We start from the raw sequence: 20,344 nt of genomic DNA, 5'->3' as shown, positions 1-20,344 counted from the left end.
TCATGTGTAAATATAAATCTAAGGATGAGCATATTTGAGAAACCGAGTGTGTATCTTATTTATTTATTTTTTTTTGTGACAGAATCTTGCTCTGTCACCCAGGCTGGAGTGCAGTGGCATCATCATAGCTCACTATAGCCTTGGCCTCCTGGGCTCAAGTGATCCTCCTGCCTCAGCCTCCCAAGTGGCTGGGACTATAGGCATGTGCCATTACATCCAGCTAATTTTTGTATTTTTTGTAGAGATGGGGGGGTCTCACTATGTTGTCCAGACTGGTCTTGAACTCCTGGCCTCAAGCAATCCTCCTGCCTCAGCCTCCCACAGTGCTGGGATTATAGGCATGAGCCATCATACCGGACCTTTTTCTTCTTAGTGTTATTCTTCGTTCTCTTTCTCCTGCATTTTGTTCTTTTTCTTTGTGCTCTTTCTTGCCTGTTATCAAAACCTCTAAGACGCTGTAAAGAGGCTTGCTGCTACTCACATCAGGCAGATATGGTAAGATAAGAATGAGTGAGGGTTACATACTGGGCTCAGAGCTGGCTCCCAAGCACCATAAATTACAGCATCTGGGTGGGGGTGAGTAACTTTGAGTCTTATCTGTGTTACTGAACCTACAAGAGAGTTCTGGCCTAGGTCTGATCACTTGCCGCACAGAAAGTCAATTACCGAGACAATGAGGTTTGCCAAGAAAGAAAGGTAATTTATTACAGATGATGTCACCCAGGAGATGGAAGAACTGCTTCAAATCTGCCTTCCCTACCAACTGAGGGTAGGGGTCTTTATAAGGGGTTCCGGAAGGTGGCTGTGTGTATTGGGGCAGGTTGTGTTGAAAGCAATGTGTGCAGGAGGCCTAATTCAGATGTCACAGGTCAGTGATGGATGGTGAGTCTTGGCGGTGTTATCCTGTGAGGGGTCTACTGTTTCTGGGAGACAACTCGAAAGGTAAAAGGGTTAGTTAAACAGAATGATTATAATGCTCTGGTCGTTGAGCCCTGCTGGCCCGTGATCCAAAGCATAAAAAAGCTATAGGGAGAGTGTGTGCGTGTGATTTTGTGTTTGTTCATGGAGTCAATTACATCTGGGCTAGAGATATAGCCAAGGGTTCTGGTTCTGATGTGGTGACCTGTGACCCAAAGCTTTATGAGTCTTGCTGATGCTTACATTGCAAGCAGCAGATTCTTGGTTGGAAGGCTTGGGGTAAGGAGGGTTTAGCCAATTCCTTTCTAAAGACTCCTCTAGGTAGAGGGCTCTGAGAGGTAAGGGTTCTAGTTTGGATATCTGGGAATTATTTTTAAAAAGACAGGAAACATGTGGCTTTGGGGAAACTCATGTGGATGCCAAAGCAGGAGCTCACCTGTTAACAATCCAGAGACAGCCATATTCCGAGCTGATTCTAGACTCCAGACATAGTAGAACTAGAACAGGCTTTGCAGGCTGAGAGTGGGGAGAGGAGGAGCTAAGGCTGAAATTGAAGATCCTTAATACCTGCAGCTGAGAGGAGATGAGGGGGAGAATTCTGGGACTCTGGGATGGCAGTTCAGTGAGAGAATATACACCGAATCTTCTAGTCTTGCCGATATGTCTGATGAGTGTATGCCCTACCCTTCCCCAACTCTGTTATAATGTAATGTTCTCATAGGAAAATATTGCTTCAAAATTTTGGATACATTTTAAAAATACCAACTTTTCCAACTTAAAATATGTGATTAATCTTCTTACCATTAGGTGGCAATGTTGGCCTATAATAATACCCTTTGAAGCCTGACAATATTTTTCTCTATAGAAATTACAAGCAGTAAAATCAGTGCTTTTTGGGAATAAAGAGCACTTTTTTTCTGACATGGATATTTCCAGAAGGCTTTAGTATAGCAAAAAATATACCAGTGTGAAAAAAAACCTGATGAAATAAAATTTGAAATGTAAATTTAGTGGATAAAGTAACAAGACAAATTGAAGCATTTAAATATTTCTTAATTTCAGAAAATTCGCCAAGGGAATAATGATAATTACATTACAAAAAGCTTTTTACCAATATGTAAGACATGCATTGTAGACAAGCAAAAGGAGAGAAATGAAGCAAACAGTATTTATATTTCAATTCAGTTTGCATTTTCACTTAAAAAATAGTCCATTGCTTTGAGAAGTTTGAAAACTATTGATTTGTTTTAACAGTGTTGGAAGTAAGACTGGCTGGGACACTGTCAATGTAGGCAATATTCTTCCTTATGATTACCAAAATTATATTAGTGGATTTCTAAGTTTATAGACTGCTCAATATAAAATACCAAACAACAGGTGTATAGATTAGGAAGAGATAGTTTGATATTCCATGTACTAGTTCATCTCTAGGCAAAGAAGGAAGAAAATGGGAAATTCAAAGAGAGGGAATGGAGAATGCAGAAAATGCAGAAAGACCCCAGAGATCATCTATTCTACCCCTCCTCATTTTATAAATATAGAACTGATGGTTGGGTAACACTAAAAGTGCTTTAGGAACTTTGAGTGAGAGTGGGAATTTTTGCCATTCTCTGGAGAGTGATATGTTAATATATGATAGAGCCAGAGTTGGGAATGACCTAAAACCCAGCAATTTCATTCTTAGGTGTAGTCACTAGAAAAAAAATCTGCTACATATGCACAAGAAGATATATTTAATAGCGTATATAAGAGTAAAAAATTGGAAACGACCTAAATGTTTATCAAAAGGCAACTAGATAAATCGGAATATGATCCTACAATGGAATACTGTAAAACGTTTGAATGGTAACAGATAATACTCGGGTAGCGCTCAGTTTGTGCCACGCGCTGTCCCAAGTGCTTTCCAGATGTCCACACATTTAATCCTCAGAACAGCTTATAAGGCAGGTTCCATTGTGTCCCCTGTCTAACAGGGGAAGCTCCTTAATACCTGCATCTAGGAGGAGATGAGGGACAGAATTCTGGGACTCTGAGATGGCAGTTTGGTGAGGGAATATACACCCAATGTTCTAGTCTTGCCAATATGTCTGATGAGTGCTTGAAGGATCGGAGGCAGGGAGAGGTTAAGTCATTTGCCCAAGGCCTGGAGGAAGGAAGTGGCACAACCACTTTTGAACCCAGACAATGTGACTCCAATGTCTCTGCTCTTAACCCTTTCACTTGTGCTGAATTTTATATGTACGTACAATACCACCTATACGATACTTACAAACATATAACACAATATTAAATAGTGTTTATGGATCTGTACATAGGATGCACAACCTTAGTAACAGCCAGGGGACGGTAGATGCCAGAAATCAGAATAGTGGTTACTTCTGTGGGGGATGAAGGACAATGAATTGGGAAGGAGGGTGGGAAATACACAGTATTTCAAGTTCTGTGCATTTTATATCTTTTTAAAAAACCTGAAGCAAATGAGTCCAAATGTTAAGATATGACAAAGCTAGTAGGGATATGTGTATATTGCTATTTAAAATACTTGGTATGTTTTAACTATTTCAAAAGAATTGAAAAGAGAAGAGTAGAAGAGTCTAGTATAAATTCACACAGCTAGTTTAGTGGCAGAACTGACTTTTTTTTTTTTTTTGAGACAGGGTCTTGGTTGCCCAGGCTGGAGGGCAGTGGTGCAATGATAGCTCATCGTAACTTCTAACTCTTTTCCTCAAGCAATCCTCCTGGCCTCAAGCGATCCTCCTGCCTTGGCCTCCCAAAGCGCTGGGATGACAGGCCTGAGCCACCGTGTCCCCAGCAAAGCCTGAACTTTTGACCCTTTGTTCAGTGTTTACTTCGCTATGACATTGTACTTGATTGCTTTCTACAAAGACCAAGGTGAGTAAGTGCTTTATGAGGTTCTGCTTGGCGATAAGATTCCTGCTATCTGTGGTCAGAATGCATATTGAGTAAATTTGAGACAATACTTTCTAGAATTACATTTCATGTCTGGCTTTTGATTTCCTGACTAGTTGGAGGTGAAAGAATGCATTTTTCATCAGTGCATCCCTTTGGGACTCTGAAAATAGCAATTTACCACAAAATTACTCATCAGCCTGACAATGCTAGCCCTTAAAAATAGTTGCTACTGGATTTCTTGTCGGATTGCCAATTTCTCCTCTTTCCAATTAGGTTCATCATTTTTTATCTAGGCCAAGCTTCAGCCAGCTGGACTTGGTCCAAGGAGCTACTTGGGTTAGTTCTTCAGAGAGCAGGGAGCCTGTTTCCTGGGTTTGTCACAAAGATTCATGGTGCTGAGGAGCACAGGTACCCTGGTGGGACCACAGTCCACGGTGTTCCATGATCTCCTGAACCATGCTCATTGCTTACTCTCCTCAGAAAGAATGACAGATGAGCCACCCCATGGCACTCGGGGGTGAATATTTGCCCACCATTATCAGGGGATCTCTAAGTCAAGAATATAATTTTCCCTACTCAGTTTCAAATTTATTAAGTCACTTCCAGCTCCTCAGTTTGCAAAAAAAAAAATACTGATAATGAATAGATCTACATTGCAGATATTTAATATTTCCATTGTTCCATTCACATGTAATTTTGCAATGCCTAAAGAGCACAAAATATATAAAATTACCAAAGAATCATACAACAATAATGTGAAATTTGCTATGATTATATTCTTTTTATTTTTACATGTAAAATAATTGGGCATTTGAAATTTATTGATTAAAGAGAAACAAGACTCTTTGGTGATGGAAAAAAATGAATCATATCTGATACCTGAGTGTCAACCTCACTCGCAGAGGTTTCTCTTCTAGTTCTTTTCTAGGATTTTTCTTTGAACACATTCAGAGAAATAGTGAGTCTTTTATTAGATCACAGATGAATGGCAAGCACGTTTTGCAAGGTGCATTGAGTTTACCCAGAACTAGGATTTCTCAGATTTTTTCTCTTCAAGAGAACACAGTAATTGCAGAAGTAAACGCACCAAATAACTTCAGAAGCATTAGACACTGCCAGTCCATGTTAAGCACTATCATGTTTCTAGCATCATAGTTTTGATGCAAACCCTCAAAGTAAACTCAACAGAGTAATCCACTAGCAAGCCTGGAAAGGATCTTCAATGTCAGGTTAACTAGTGCTGAGCTCATCTAATACCTGATGTAATGATATCTAACCTGTTTTAAAGCCCTCAAGGAATCAAAAATGTATCACTTCTTTCAGCTGTCTAAAATATAACTCATCCAGATCTTTGGCATATGACGTGGTTCTAAGAAGCATCCCTCTCTTTAGTAGCTACTCAATATTTCTCGGTCATTACTCCCTGACATTCACTGTATCCTCTCTGACTGTAAATGCTCCTTTCCTGTACCAGAAAACTCCACAGTAGAAAAGTCTAACTTTAGACTTTTAAAACTTTTAAAGCTGATTGCAGCTTTAAACTAATAGTCCATATACAAATGCAGTGTTAAGAGAGTCAATGCATGCCTCTTAGTTTCTAGCCAAAATGAAGTTATCATATCATTCTCAGGAATACGAATTTTGAGTTTGAATAACATATGGGCAATATGTATACATAAGAGGTTAAAAAGATGGTTTCTAATGTTAAATTACTTGGTTTTAAAACTTGGCTTCACCACTTCCTTGCTATTTAATCAAGGGCAAATTAATTAACCTCTCTGTGCCTCAGTATCCTCAGCTGTAAAATGGGGATAACAAACAGGGTTATTGCAAGTACCAAATTAATTAATACATATATGTAAAACACTTTGAACGGTGCCTGGCACTTAACAAACACTATCTAAATATTAGATATTTATGATTAATGTAGGGGAATTAATTAAGTTGAAGGATTACATAAGGATTATATAATCCCAAACAGCCATCAATGTATTTCTCAATCCTAGACAGACCCCAAAATGAATTTTTGGAATCTATCAGTATACATATCTTACTGGAAAACTCAGGAAACTCAAGATTTAGGTCCTCGTTCTCAGCTATTTTCCTTGATAAAATCTACTTTAGGGAGCTGTCGTGAAGGTAAAATCAGCATAGTCCAGGGAAAGCTCATTGTAAACTATAAAAGACTATGATAATAATAGGCTGCAGATTTGTTTTCGACATTGCTCTAGCAATTTACAGGGGCACTTTCCCCACTTGAGCCACTTTGCTACAACTCTCCCCCGGTTTTCCATCCTGACAGTGGCCAACCTTGACGTCTTTTCATTGCAAGTGCTTTTCCTGCTAGTGAGAATTCTCTATGAAAATACATAAAATTTAAAAGCTGTTGGCACTCCCAAAACACTTGAAAACTTGAGAGAGATGTAACTGTGATCTGAGTTACATATGGTTACAACTTCTGCTTCTCGGATTATGCACTAACTCACTTTCTTATTATTCTGTACAATTACTAGAGAGATGGAGCGATGTCAGGGACAAAACCTCCTGCCTTCTTAATTAATGATCCTTGTTATAGATTTACTTCCCCTTTGCTGTCCTGCTCTGCCTTAGACCAGATGACAGAAAACCCACTGACTATTACGCCTTCTGTAAAACATGTTAAGGGTACCCTTCTCAAAAAAGAAACACTACCTATAACCAAATTGTTCTAACTATGCACCAGCCTTGTATGAAAATTGTAGTAATCCTGCTAAAAACTCTTCTGCCTCTGACTATAAAAATGAAACCTTAACTTCTTTATTTCAGAAGGCAGACTCCATTCCTTGGAGTTGGGGTTTCCCGGTGAACTACCCTCAAACTTTGCGTTTGAATAAACTCTCCTTAAATTAGATTCTGACTCTTTCGATTATTTTAGGTTGACACCTCCCGCCACTAGCAAGCCCTAGAGCGAGGCTAAAGATGACCAAGGGCAAATGAACGACACACCCCGATACCCCGCTGGGTTTGGGACAGCCGCCAATCGTGAGATGCGGAGCACCTCCCCATCGTGCCCGCCTCGGGCCGTCGGCCCCTCCCGAGCCCCAGAGCACGCCGGGAGCTGTAGTTCCCAAAGGCCTGTCTAGGTCTGCGCACGCGCCCGGAGTCCCCTCCCCCACCACCGCCCATTCTCCCGGATAAGGAAGCGGCCAGTGCTGCCACGCGTTCTGTGGCCGGCGGGCGGGGGGGCTTCTGGGAGTTGTAGTCGCTGGGGGCGCACACCGTCGGTAAGGAGACGTAGCTTTCCGTGGGGTCCGCAACTGCAGTTGGTTCCCGGCGGGAGCTACAGGGTCAGTTTGCCGCTTTCCCGCCACCACGCTGCCCTGTCGGCTGAGGAGGCGCTTTCCTTCTCCCCGGCTCTCTCCTCAGCGCGGAGTGCTCCTTGCTCCGCGGCTTATTTCTTTACCTAGTCCTCTCCCTCTGTCCATCTCCGGAGCCAGGGCTTAGCGGGGACTCGCCCTCCGGGAGACAGGGCCGCGACCTGCTCAAGTGACCCTCCTCACTCGGCCCTCCCACTGGTTTTCCCCACTAACCCTTTCTTCCGCCTTGGTACCGCCGCGCTCACGCTCCTTCCACTGTTTTTCTTTTTTTTCCTCTGCAGGGATGGAAGCTTCCTGGCGCCAGGTGGCCGGTGGCCGAGGCCGAGCCCGAGGACGGGCCACTGCAGCCCCCTCCTCAGGAAATGGAGTCCATCTCCGCGGCGCCGGGGGAGGGCGAGAAAAGGGGTCGGTGGGCGCCGTTCATTCTGGCCCCAGCCCCGGAGGAGCCGCGACCACTGCGGCTGCAGGGAGCCGGCGCGGCCCCGCGGGACCCGAGGCGCTGCAGACTTCCGTAGCCAGCGGTGAGAATGGCTCCCGCCCTCGGGCTCACCTGGACGCCTCCTAAGGCAGTTTACCCTCGCCCTCTCCCATTCGCTTCTTTTGTCCTCCTTCGGGAGTTTCTTATCCGGCCCACTTCTCAGACATTTCAGGTAGCTGCTCTTTTCGTCATTCTAGGCAGATTTCCATCACACCTCTTTCATCTTAATTTTAGTTGGCACTCACTACCTTTGTTACTTCTCTGTTTCAGTACTTTTCCCTTCCCCCCCCTTTTTTTTTTTGCCTACCTTAGACCGTAAGTTGTAAATTGTGGCCCCAGTGATCTGTAGTGTTGTTTGGTTAACGCAGTGTTTTAAATCTGGATTGGTTGTCAGCGTTTGTTTGTTCATTTTTTAAAAAATCTCATAAAAATCTGGTTAACAATTTTTATTTTTATTTTTTTGTAAAATAAGATTTTGTGGCTTTACTGTCTTTGTGCCTGGCAACAGTCAGGGGGACTGAGTAGCAGAAACCCCATTTAGTTTGGGCTTGGGCACTCCGTCTCACATTCTCTGTCCTACTTCTGGGGCCAGTAGCCATTTGCTGTTTTTACCAGATTGCCTTTGTTTATTGACTTGACTTGTCTGTTTCTTGTTAGCACTCGAACTTGTAGTAGCTCCCTCCACTGTGATTCCTTTTCACAAATTTAATGTCTTTTCGTGGATGTATGTGGTGTTGCCTTGGATATGTCAGTACCCTTCATTCAAGACCGTGTTTTAGTGGAGCCTGAGAGCACTTACAACTGTGCCTGGGGCCAAGGGGTTATTCCTTGACATCATTTTATTTTTGTGTTTGGAATGTATTTTTCAGAATATATTTTTTTGGGGAGAGGAGCAAAATTGAGCTTCTGAGTGGTGTTTCTCCTAGGCTGATTTTAAAGTTACGTGGTGTTCTCTTAGCTTTCAGTTACTGAATTTAGGATAGTAGTGGTGGTGAGGCATGCAATTTGGGGATCTGTGAACAGTTTTGATAAACTTTCTTCGATTTTGTGGGTAGAATGAAAACATACCTTCTCTACCTGGATAATTGAGATTTGGCTGTAAGAAATAATATGTGAGAATGTTGCTTTGACAACTCGTCTTTAACTTTCTTCGAGATGATGTTAGGTAAAGTAAATGCTTTCATTGGGTTATGAATGTTTTCATTATATCTGTCCAGTTCAGACTTTTTTCTTATGTATCTTTAAGTGCTAATGTCCCATAGATTAGTAACATTTATCAACCCTCTTATTGTACAAGTTTTGAATCACGCATCTTGTAGCCATTACTTTTTTCCCTAGTACTCAAAGATTCCCTAGGGAAGCACTGAATACATTTTTTTCCAGTTTTACTTGAAATAGTCAGTTTTGGTTGATAATCCCCAACCAAACTGGATGCAACAGGAAAAGGAAAATGTTTCATGAGGGAAATAAAAGATAAAACATCATCAGGTACAAATACACCATCTAAAATAAGAGAGCTTATCTTGGTAGTGGCTCATCAGTTTCAAGTATAAAGTAAATTTTAAGTTAGTAAATTTAAAATCTTTCCAGTATGGGCACTAATGAATTCAGATGAATTCAGGTTCGTGGCTCTTTTCTTAAACTATGGTTGCTGCCCATAGAGCTTATTGATCTTAGTGCCTGAAGAAAATTCCTGTGGTTTCTTGCTCTCAAGAAGTCTGAAGTCTCATTGGGAGTATGTGCAATGAAGTAATCTAATTCTGTTTTTCATGATTATTTAATAATCAAGTAACAAAATGAAAAGTACATACAGTTCTAAAGAAAATAGTGGAAGAACTAATCCAAAACTATTTAACATTCTTTTTGGAATGAAGTTGTAAAGAGGTGCATTTTCCATGTTAACAACATTTTGTGTGGATTAATGTGAAATATATTTTTTTGTTACTACAAAAATGTCAAAAAGTCCACAAATGGGAAAAAGTTCTTGAACTTTCTAAGAAGCAGATATAAATCTATTGGGTAAAAGTGAGTACTGCCTACAAACTCTTTGGTGGGCTGGGCTATAGTTCCGAAGAGGGTAGTTTGAAGTACCCACCTTCCCTGTTTTTTGTGTGCTCCCAGTGGACTTGTTTCCCTCACCTCTGAAAAATCACTATGTACAATGTTATTTTAAAATATCCTATTTAAATTTTTGTTAGTCTTTATTTCGAGGTTGATCACTAGTTTTTTGATACTGTTATACTTTTATAATTTTTTTGAGTTGTTAATCACTCTGTTTCCATAACAATTTGCTACATTTAGCAGGAAACTTACAAAAGTGAAAGTTTTTGTTGTGGTCTTTATTCTCTTTAGTTGTGTCAAGGAATTTGAAAATTCTTTTTCTCGTGGATTATAGTAAGAATTCTGTAAAAGTTACTTTCAAATTTATGCTTAAAAATGATATGTTAACTACATCATGCCTTGCATTTTGAAACATTGTTTTGCAGATATAAAACCATTTTTTTTCTTTTAAACAGAGCGAACGTCTCAGAGGAAATTTGAGGAAATCAAGAAGGCTAATCAAGCTGCAGCCAAAAAACTTGTGGAAGAACACTTTAGCTCTTCATCTGAAGATGAAGGAGATGAAGATTTTGAAGGAAAACAGGGAAAAATAGTTGCTAATACATTTATAACATATACTACTCAGACAGGTACTGATCTTTTAAATTTTGACTCTTTTGACATCAATGAAAGGATAGTCCTGACACTTTTTGGGTAACACCTTTATTCTGTATGGAATAGTTTTTGCATGTTAAGAATGAGCATTTTGCATTGTAGAGTTGAATTTTTGTACATTTTGCTATTCGAGTTATATGTTGTGTAACACTAATCTTTCCATAAAGCAAGTATTAATAGAATGGCAGTGGCTCTTTAACAGTCATGGGAGGCATTTCAATAGAATGCTTGGAGGGAGCTGCCGGAGCTCCCTGAGAGGTGAGCCAGGGCAAGGGTTTTCCTGGTTGGGATTTGATTGGACTGGAGGACTTTTTGATACCCCCTTCAATCTATTCTTCATTTTTATCTCTTTCATCATGTTAATGTGTCTCGAAGTCTATTTCATGTATTGATTTTATTTCCTTATTTTATGTCTTATTCACAACATCCGATTTTCATACTTATTTTAAAGCTAAATCTCCTCAGGTTTGACGTGTACATTCACATTATCTATTGTTTATATCTGGGTTGCTTTAAAGCCACGTTTGTTTATGTGAGAGAGGGCCAAAGTGATGCTGCTGTGTACCACTTAGCGTTAAGTGTAAAAACAGATTTTTTTAAATGTAAATATTCCTAAGCTTTCTGCATTTTATACTTTAAAGTATAAACATTAGAAACATTCTTGCATGTAATAGCAACATCATCAGTATATTTGTGGATGTGTTATATTGTTTATGTACCTTTAGTAATATGTGTTTATACGCTCCCTCAGTTCTTTTTCTTACTTTAATATCCTGTTACAACAAGAAGAAACCTTAGAAATTTTCTAGGAAACAGCTTTACAGAGGAGAAGTGACTTTCCTAGAGCCACATGATTACTAACTGGCAGAGCTGGGTTTAAAACTATTTCACTTAGCTTTAGCGCCATTACTGGGCTGATTGCATTTTCTGCGTAAAAGCAGGAAAATTCTGAAATAGATTAGACTGCTGCTCTTGTACCTATTTATGGGGGAAAAGCACATCATACAATGGTTAAGATCACTGAGTCTTGAGCCAGACTGCCAAGATTTGGATCTTGGCTCTGCTGTTTGGCTGTATCATGTTTGACATACTATTTAGCATCTCAGGGGCTCATTTTCTTCTTGGGTATAATGATAGTAAATACCCTAGAGTTGTTAGGATGAAATAAGTCAACATGTGTAAGTACTATAGTGCTAACAGTAGTACCTGTCATATAGTGTGTGCTGTATATCTGTTTGCTGTAATGTTTAATATATTTTTGTGGCTTGATTATTAGAGATTTTCTACCATAGCTGCTTCTCTTCTTCCTTGTCTTTTAAAAAATGTATCTGTGTCTTCTTAAACATATCTTCCCTTGATCATAAGGCCCCACATCGTAAGACCACATTAGCTCTCTTCTTCTCCTCTATGTTGTTGTGTTCCTTAGTTATATGCTGCTTTCTGGAGGAGTGTAAGGCTAGTGATGTCAGGATTCAAGACTGTTAGTGCAACAGAATCAGAAGCACAGCAGAGTTTGAGCATGAGTTAGAATAAAGATATCGCCTAGTTTAAGCCTTTACAGCTGTTTAATATGTGGATTAAATCCACAGATGAGAAAACTGAGATACATTAGGTAACTTTTCCCAAGGTCAGTTTTTGCTTTATCTGCTATAACTGACTCTTAACTGGCACTTCCTGCTTCCAGTCTTGGTTTCTGCATACCATTTTTCTTCAGTTGCCAGAGTGATCTTTTTAAAATGTATGACTTCAAATGCCATGCTATCCACTGTGACATGCTGAGCAGTATACTTTATTGCTGAAGCCAGACTTTAATACAAGTTTGAAAGAAATTTTACATAAATTTTATAAATATAAGGTTAGGTTTTATTTTGTAAAGGCCTATTCTGTCTTGTTCTTAAATCCCATTTTATATGGTTTTACTGTTAAATTAGATGAAATTTAAAATGTTATATATTTGTGAAAGCCAGCTGTGTTGAAAAGCAAAATAAGCACACAGTGTGATTATAAATTCTGCTTTTAAGGATATTTTTGAAACTTCAATGTTTATTTGAAATAAAGCGATTGTCTTTAATAGTTCTATAATTTATAGTTTTGAGAATACTTTCACATGTATTTTATTTAACATTATTAATAAATAACATTTATGTTATAGCAGGGCAAGCTTTCATAAAGTGCTGTGTTTACTTAGGTGATTTTAGATATTAAAGACTTACCCAAATATTTATTTATTTTTTCTTTCTGGCAACTCAAATTTTGATTTGAACCCAGTTATTGCCATGGTAAGTTCTGTACTTACGGTAGTTTACGCTATTAATCTACTTTTCTTGGCAGCTTAGTTAACCTCTATTGAACCATCTTTATTGTACTAAAGGCGTACAGGCTTATTTTTCTTATACTAAAAGTGACTCAGATGACTGCCCTTTTGGTATTATTTGTGCTTTAGGGTACTTGTTCTGTCCTTACTTTTGCTGTCACTTGTTATTTCTTGGACCTTCTTGCAGTAACTTCTCTCCAAAGCATAGCATGGAGGTTAAGAGGGCTCACTTTGTAGACAAACTGAAGTTACTTAATTGTTTTGTGCCTCAGTTTTCTCATCTGTGAAATGAAAATAGTAGTTCATTTAATCCTAGTGAAATACTGATAGTCCAGTGTCTAGCAAATAAGTGCTCAATAATTACTTAAAATACTGTTGAGTAATTTTTTTCCTAAAAAGTTGATGCTGCCTTTTCAAGCAGAACGTATTATAATGAAATGTAGTGATTACACTGTCATGACCTCAAGGTCTTTTCATTCAACAGATTTTTATGAAGAATATGCTACGTGCTAAACAGACACACACACTTGTGCTTATATTTATACTAACTGGCTCTACTTAGTTTTGACTTTCAAATTCCTTTCACACTTAGTTTTTTGGTCTGCTTTCCCTTATTACATTCCGTGTTGCTGCTCTTGCCTGTGGCTCTGCCCCCACCAAATTTATTAAGGACTGTAACAGCAAAAAAAGCAAGCATATGCTGGGAGAGAGCTGAGGTACTGTTTTTGAACCAAGTACGTGAGATTTAATGCATAAACTTTGTGACCTCTTGGTGGCTCATTAGTTACATTTTTCAGCTACAGTTTGGGCAGTTGATATTGCTAGACATTTCTCACATAATGTGCTCTTAGCAAGTTTGTGTTATTTTCAGATGTTGCTTAACATGAGATTTTCAATTTTTAAATTTTAAGATGGAGATATACGTGAATTAGAGCGAACAAAACAGTATGTAAATGAAGCTTTTCAAGCAGGGGCTATGACATGCCTAATTTGTATTGCTTCAGTGAAGAGAAACCAAGCAGTAAGTTTTTCTCCTTTCTGCTTTAATATATCTCCCCAAAATCTCTTATTTTGCATTTATAATTCTTAACCAGTAGTTATTCTTTTGCTTATTTTTGTTTAAAAATGCTTCATTTGAGAATTTTATATATGGATTGATCATTTTGTAAATCTGTAATTTAAAAAAAAATTGCCTCTAAATGAGCATTTGATATTTTTAGCACTACTAATATAACTGAAGCAAGTATTTTTAGTTTTAATGCACATGTCAATTCCATGTTTAGTATCAGTATTTTAGAGATTCCCACAAATATGAAATGTTAAAATGTACTATATATTTCTTTATTTTCCGTGGGTTTATAAAAAGATGGATATGTCTCTGCCTTCAGGGAAGTGGAACTTCACAGAGACACTTAATGGTTTATTAGTCAGTTTCTCCTGTGTCAAAGGCATCATGGGAAGTGGCTAGGGTTGTTGGGGAGAGAGAGATTCAGATGTAACTCATGTCCTTGGAGGAGCTATGACCTAAAGGTAAAGATATCTATATGTAAATTTAAAAGGGCATTAATGAAGTAATTAAGGAGTAGTGATGACTAAATATGATAGACTTAACATTTAGACCTCAGATTAATCCACTGCTATTTTAGCAGCATTGCCAGAGAAAGAAAATCAAGCCATATGAAATGGGTTGGTCATGTAGAGTGAGTCAGAAATTTAACATGCTCGGGTTGGATAGGAGAGTGTATCAGAAGCAGGTGCCTTTTGTTGGCCATATCTGGTTGGCCTACTCTGATTTCCACTGCAGTGGATGCGCACGTGGATACAATTCCACTTTAAATATTTACAGTGTGTGGTTTTTCCCACCTCAAAATTTTTTCCTTGGGAATTGATTTGGCCAGTACAGAGGCCCTGGGGAGTTAATGCCCCTGGAGCAATATTCCACCCCAGGGAAGGGGCAGATGAATGCCTCAGCCTCCTCTCCATTAGGGAGTGGGGCCGAGGTAGCCCAAGGCATGTTTTACATGGCTTGTCAGAGGGTCCTCTGGCAGGATTCGGCTTCTGTGCCCCTTAGTGGTAATCACCTGAACAATGTACCATTTGTTGACATTTCCTCTTCCCCATCTTGTGCCCTCACTCTTGCATCTGAGTTCTTACCTCAGGTATTGCTTTTGGGGTAACCCAAACTAAGCAGTTGGCTTTTTTTTTTTTTTTAATGCTGTTGCCAACTTATGCAATAAGCTACATGTCTAATCTTATCAAACAGTTGTAAAATGTTATAAGAAAAGGAAAACTGATTTTTATCAATTATAGTAAAGTGTTGGCAGGTTTAAAAAATTAATTTAGATATTAAAATAATTAAATAAAAAATTAATTCCTTAAGTTTTTAACACATTGACTGCCAGCCACATTAGAGAAAAAATTTTTCCTTGGGGCCATGGTGTTTTATTACAAAAATAGAATATAAACTTCAAAAACAAAATGATCCTTTCCAATTTAATGAAAAATTTGTTTTTTTAATTGTTTTCTGTGCATGAGTTATACGAAATCAAATTGCCAATATTAATTGTAATAGAACAACAAGTAAGATTTTCATGAAGTGACTGCAGGGTTTTGCTCAGGGGGCCATCTGTCACATAACATGTATGCTATAGCATGTCAGTGTGGGTTGCTTACACACCACAAGGCTCCCAAGGTAAAGAGACATGTGAGTTATATATGCTTCATGAAGCCCTGGGCTCAAAACTTGCATGAGTTAAAATATATAACTTAGTTATATATATAAATATGTAACTCACATGGCAGTTAATGTGTTAAATTATGTATATTCTCAGTTTTGCTTACCTAGTTTTTAGAATTTAGTACTGTTCTAGATTAATAAGTTTTATATAACAAAAGGGTTATATAGAGATATATGTACATATTTATGTTTAATGTTTCTCTTGTAGTGTTGTTTAAAATTGGAAATAACCTAAACATCAACAAGAAATTTGTTAAATTATAGTATATAAGTCTATATGATGTACTGTATAGCTATAAATAGCATGTTGTGTAAACATATTTGATGGGGTAAATGCTTATACTGTGTTTTAAAAAAAGACTATAAAGTTGTATTTCAGTCAGAACAGTATGACCTCATTTTTAAAAAAATATGAAACAGATGTCTAAAAAAATTGGAGACCTTACACAATGTTAGTGATAGTTATTTTTAGCTGAATGAATCTGGGTGATTGATAATATTTTTCTTTAAAGTGTTCTACACTTAAATACATTTTTATAAAGAACATTTCTCCTATTATGAAAGGAAAGATTTTGTTCCTTTAATCCTTAGGTAGCTATTGAAAATAATTTAGTGTGATGCTCATTTTAAAGTATTATGGAATTAAAGAAAAATCATTGCATACATGTTAATTTCTGATACCTTTGTTTTAGGTTTGGAGCTGTTCAGGATGTTTCTGTATATTTCACATGCCCTGTATCCAGAAGTGGGCTAAAGATAGCCAGTTTCTTGTGTCTTCTCCTTTGACAGACGATGATTTTGGAAAGAGAGATTACCCCTGGCCTTGGTAACTTTTTCTAGTTAGTTGGATTATTAAATTGTAGAATAAATGAAAATTGTAGATTACAAATTGCTTTATGTGGTTTCATTCTCCATGTTGGGCTTTCAGTTAGTCCTTTCATTTGTGATGATGTGGAACCTTGATAATGGCTTTTTTCACCCCAGTTTTTATAACTGCTAGTTCCTTTCAGTAACTTATAGATCATTCAGACTTTATTTATTCCTGTGCAAGACAACTCCCTAATTATCCTTTTAAAGGACTTTTCTGTAGGACTGAGAATCATTCGTGATTCTAGTACTTTTCACTTAGGATTGCTGTCAGTATACATCAGTATCACATTGTACAGGACTGTCATCTAACATATTTTGATCATAGGCTTCCTAATTTTATTCTCGAAATCTCAAAACTACAGGTCTATATTATCCAATAGCATTATTTTTCTACATTTATTTTATTAGTTTTGTTCATTATTGATGATTATTTGATCTTGAACTTATATTTCCAGAAAGAGTTGGGGAGTAGAAATTTTATATCTCTGCTAAATAAAGACAATAAGAAATTTATCCATACTGGCAGCCCAGAAGGGTAGATTACTGTCAAGGTAACAAAGTGTAAGCTTCAGGGTCTCTGTGTATTCACATTTTATAACTTTTGTAACTAATTTTATGTTTGTAATTTTGTGTTCTTTTTCTTAGCAGAGGTACCCCAAATTGTATAAGATTCAGGTCTCACAAAATCTGGATCTATGTCAAACCTCCCTTTTTTAGTATAAGTACTGGTACATCTGTAAAATTGTGGTGGCGTAGCTTTAAAAGTATTTTAGACATGCTAGTTACATTGTAAAAATAATTCTCAGCAATGTGTGAGAGATTTTGTCCCCTTGTTACCGATCAGAATATTTGGAGTTAACTGAAAGGAAATGATGTGTTCAGGCTCCTCTTACTCTTAATTTAAGTGCTGGAGCCTGGATTTGAAACCTAGGATTTCTGAATTCTAAATTCAGTGCTTTTTCTATCCTTCCAACTGAGTTCTTTCTTATGATACTGCTTTTAGAAATGCTATTTGTTTTCTCTTCATTGAATGCACATTTTTTGGAAACAGTTTAAAATTTCCAAGTCTGTATTTGTTTTGCTACTGTATACTATTTGTTTATGGTAGAGTGATTTTAGTATTTAAAAAGTACAGAATTAAACCAGATATTTTGACTTAGTTAGTTTGAGTTAGTTTTAGAGATTTAAACATCATATGTGCTTTTTCTCACTGTTGGTCTTGTCACTTCTATTTTAAGTAATCATTTGCCATAGGGATGGAAAGTACCAGTTAAAAGAATAATGAACTGTTACTCTTCTCCTAAATCTAAAAGGAACAAAAATTTAACCAACTGTACAGTATCCTTTGCATTCGATATTTCATATTTTTTAAAAATAAAATAAACGACTATTTGGGTTGAGAACCCATTTTGTTTCATGCTATCAGGATGGAGCTAGAGCTTATGTTAATGGTTTAAATTAGATTTATGAAAGTAAAAATTTAAAAATACATGTTTCTACTAAGATATTGCTTATGAACAAGATACAGCATAATTACATTTCATTGTTGGTATTCCATTATTTTAAATAAAACTCACACATTTGCGCATATTTTCTTCACTGGAACAGTTTGGTCTCAGTGCTGGTGGGCAGTGTTAAGGTGTGGTGAGTTGCCTTTTAGCTGTCCATATCTAAGTTTATTAAAAAATTCATGTCCCCCTCCACACTAGCTTAAGGGAATGGTTGACATTTTTCTTTTAGTAAAGGAGAATTTAACTCTTCCAACAAAATGCCAATGATTTATTCCAAATGAGACGTGGTATTTTCTTTTTGCCTTTTAATTATAAGAACATACATCTTTTGGTTATTTAGAATGTTCATGTGTTATTTGTTTGGAAACAGAACATGTTCTCATGACAATGAAAATATATTGTGCATGATACAAAAGAAATTTAAGTGATGACATGAAACTGTTATTGTAGCATAGTATACTCATTTTTGTGGGAGATAGAGCATCTTTTCAGAATGAAATGATCTGCGATGATCTACAAGTGAATTTTTGATAGAGCTGAAGGTTAACACTGCTACTACCAAAACTTACTCATTTTAATGTTGTAGGTTAAAAATCTTTCTGCTTTAGCAGAGAATATGAAACGGTATTTGAACTTTTCTTTGACTTAGGTACATTTGAATTATATCTATTTTGTATTAGATGTTGAGAATTATGAAATTCTTTATTTACTTTCAAGTTTTTCCCTCTTAATTCTAGATTTTACTCATGTTTCTTGTTGTGTTGCGTACCTATAACCTGACTTCTCTCTTTTGTTTGCTTTTGCTAATATGTTTTATTCATTTGTAAACCATACAACCAAACTTTAAAAAAATTGAACTTTATAAAATTCAGGGTGAATACCTCAAGAATAAATTGCAGGTGGTTAGTAGAGAAAGCTAATGTTGCCTTCTTTTTGTAGCTGTATTCTTGATATATGCTGCTTAATTCATAGCAACTAGTCATGTGTGGCTATTTACATTTTTAAAAATTATAAAATAAATTTTGTTCCTTTCTCAGTTGTGAGCATTAACTACATATCAGATGTTCACTAGCCTTGGTAGCTAATGGCTACTCTATTGGACAGTACAGATACAAAACAGTTCCATCATCTCAGTAATTTATATTGTGCATATTGTTCTAGTTGGCTGAAATAGATTTTAATAAGATGCAGTAGAGAGTTCCTTAACATAAAACTAATTGAACAGAACATACTAAGTATATTTATATTCCTGGCTCTCATTTTGCCTTTAAAGGTGAAATGAACTTTAATAATTTCATTCTTCTTTGTAGTCCAAAATGTAGGTTTGAATACAAACGATCTGAAACACCTAGTAGGTACTATTGCTATTGTGGAAAAGTAGAAGATCCACCTTTAGATCCATGGCTTGTGCCTCATTCCTGTGGTCAAGTATGTGAGAGAGAATTTAAACCGCCTTGTGGTCATAAGTGTTTACTTCTCTGTCATCCAGGTGAGTTCTATATTACATTTTTAATTGTTTCTGAGTAGTTATTTCTTCTTTCGTTGAGGCAAAAAAAATTGTGAAAGTTGAATTCAGAGCTTAAGTTTGCCGTGAGAAAATATTGAAAGGGATTGCCTTTTTTTAAAGTGTCAGTAAAGAAGGCTCTAGAAATTATTGATAGGTATAGAAATTGAAAGTTTTAGTTTTTGACTTCAGATTTTTTTTCCCTTTCCTTGGATTCTAGGTCCATGCCCTCCTTGTCCAAAGATGGTCACAACTACTTGTTACTGTAAGAAAGCAAAACCTATCCCTCGTAGGTGCAGTGCCAAGGAGTGGTCCTGTCAGCTGCCATGTGGACGGAAGTTGCTTTGTGGGCAACATAAATGTGAAAATCCTTGTCATGCAGGTAAAAGGCCATACCTGTTAGGTGTTCGGACTTTTTAAGTAAAGTCAAAGCAATCTCTTGCTTTTGTAATGTTTCTGTGCTAATTTATCATTCTGGTTTTAGGAAGTTGTCAGCCCTGTCCAAGAGTTAGTAGACAAAGGTGTGTCTGTGGCAAAAACGTAGCTGAAAGAAGTTGTGCAAGTCCACTGTGGCACTGTGATCAAGTAAGTAGGTGTATGTGCGTTTTGAGGGATGGCTATAAAAGAACTTGTAAAGTATGAACACGTGTAAAGCAGAAATGCTAATTAGGTTTAGTTAGATAAAAGGTGAGGAAGAATAGCAATTCGGATGAATTATATCATGTTTCAGGAAATTACCTCGTAATTTAATAACATTTTAATTACTGGAGGAAAATATTTTTCAAAGTAATAGCTATTTGTTGAATTTTGTATTCAGTACATTTGTACATACTTTCTTGGCAGCACTTTTCCTTTTCCTCTGTTTCTCCTCTTCAACCAACACTGCTTTCCTCTTTTTGATTCAGGACACTTGAGGAAGTAAGATTGATTTTCAAAGGTTGCTTGCCCTAGAATTGGCATGGTTATACTGCTACTTGAAAATCTTTGGCGGATGGCAGTATGAAGCTGTGTGTACTTTGTTCTTGTAT

At 37.3% G+C, this 20,344-nt stretch overlaps 1 protein-coding gene across 1 annotated transcript in view; it reads left to right on the top strand.

Annotated features, from left to right (window-relative positions):
- The first annotated feature begins 7,063 nt into the window (after window positions 1-7,063).
- Window positions 7,064-20,344, top strand: part of NFXL1 (nuclear transcription factor, X-box binding-like 1) — a 45,204-nt gene continuing 31,923 nt past the window's right edge. The window contains exons 1-7 of the mRNA XM_012639893.1: window positions 7,064-7,157; window positions 7,469-7,708; window positions 10,182-10,355; window positions 13,606-13,715; window positions 16,124-16,257; window positions 19,123-19,301; window positions 19,537-19,698. Coding sequence (XP_012495347.1) covers window positions 7,471-7,708; window positions 10,182-10,355; window positions 13,606-13,715; window positions 16,124-16,257; window positions 19,123-19,301; window positions 19,537-19,698 — 997 coding nt within the window. The 5' untranslated portion in view covers window positions 7,064-7,157; window positions 7,469-7,470. The remainder of the gene's footprint in view (window positions 7,158-7,468; window positions 7,709-10,181; window positions 10,356-13,605; window positions 13,716-16,123; window positions 16,258-19,122; window positions 19,302-19,536; window positions 19,699-20,344) is intronic.

Source organism: Propithecus coquereli, unplaced genomic scaffold (genome assembly GCF_000956105.1).
Source record: "Propithecus coquereli isolate 6110/MARCELLA unplaced genomic scaffold, Pcoq_1.0 Scaffold143, whole genome shotgun sequence".
NCBI lineage: Eukaryota > Metazoa > Chordata > Mammalia > Primates > Indriidae > Propithecus > Propithecus coquereli.
The sequence above is the reverse complement of the archived record's forward strand: the minus strand, read 5'-3'. Positions and strand labels throughout refer to the sequence as shown.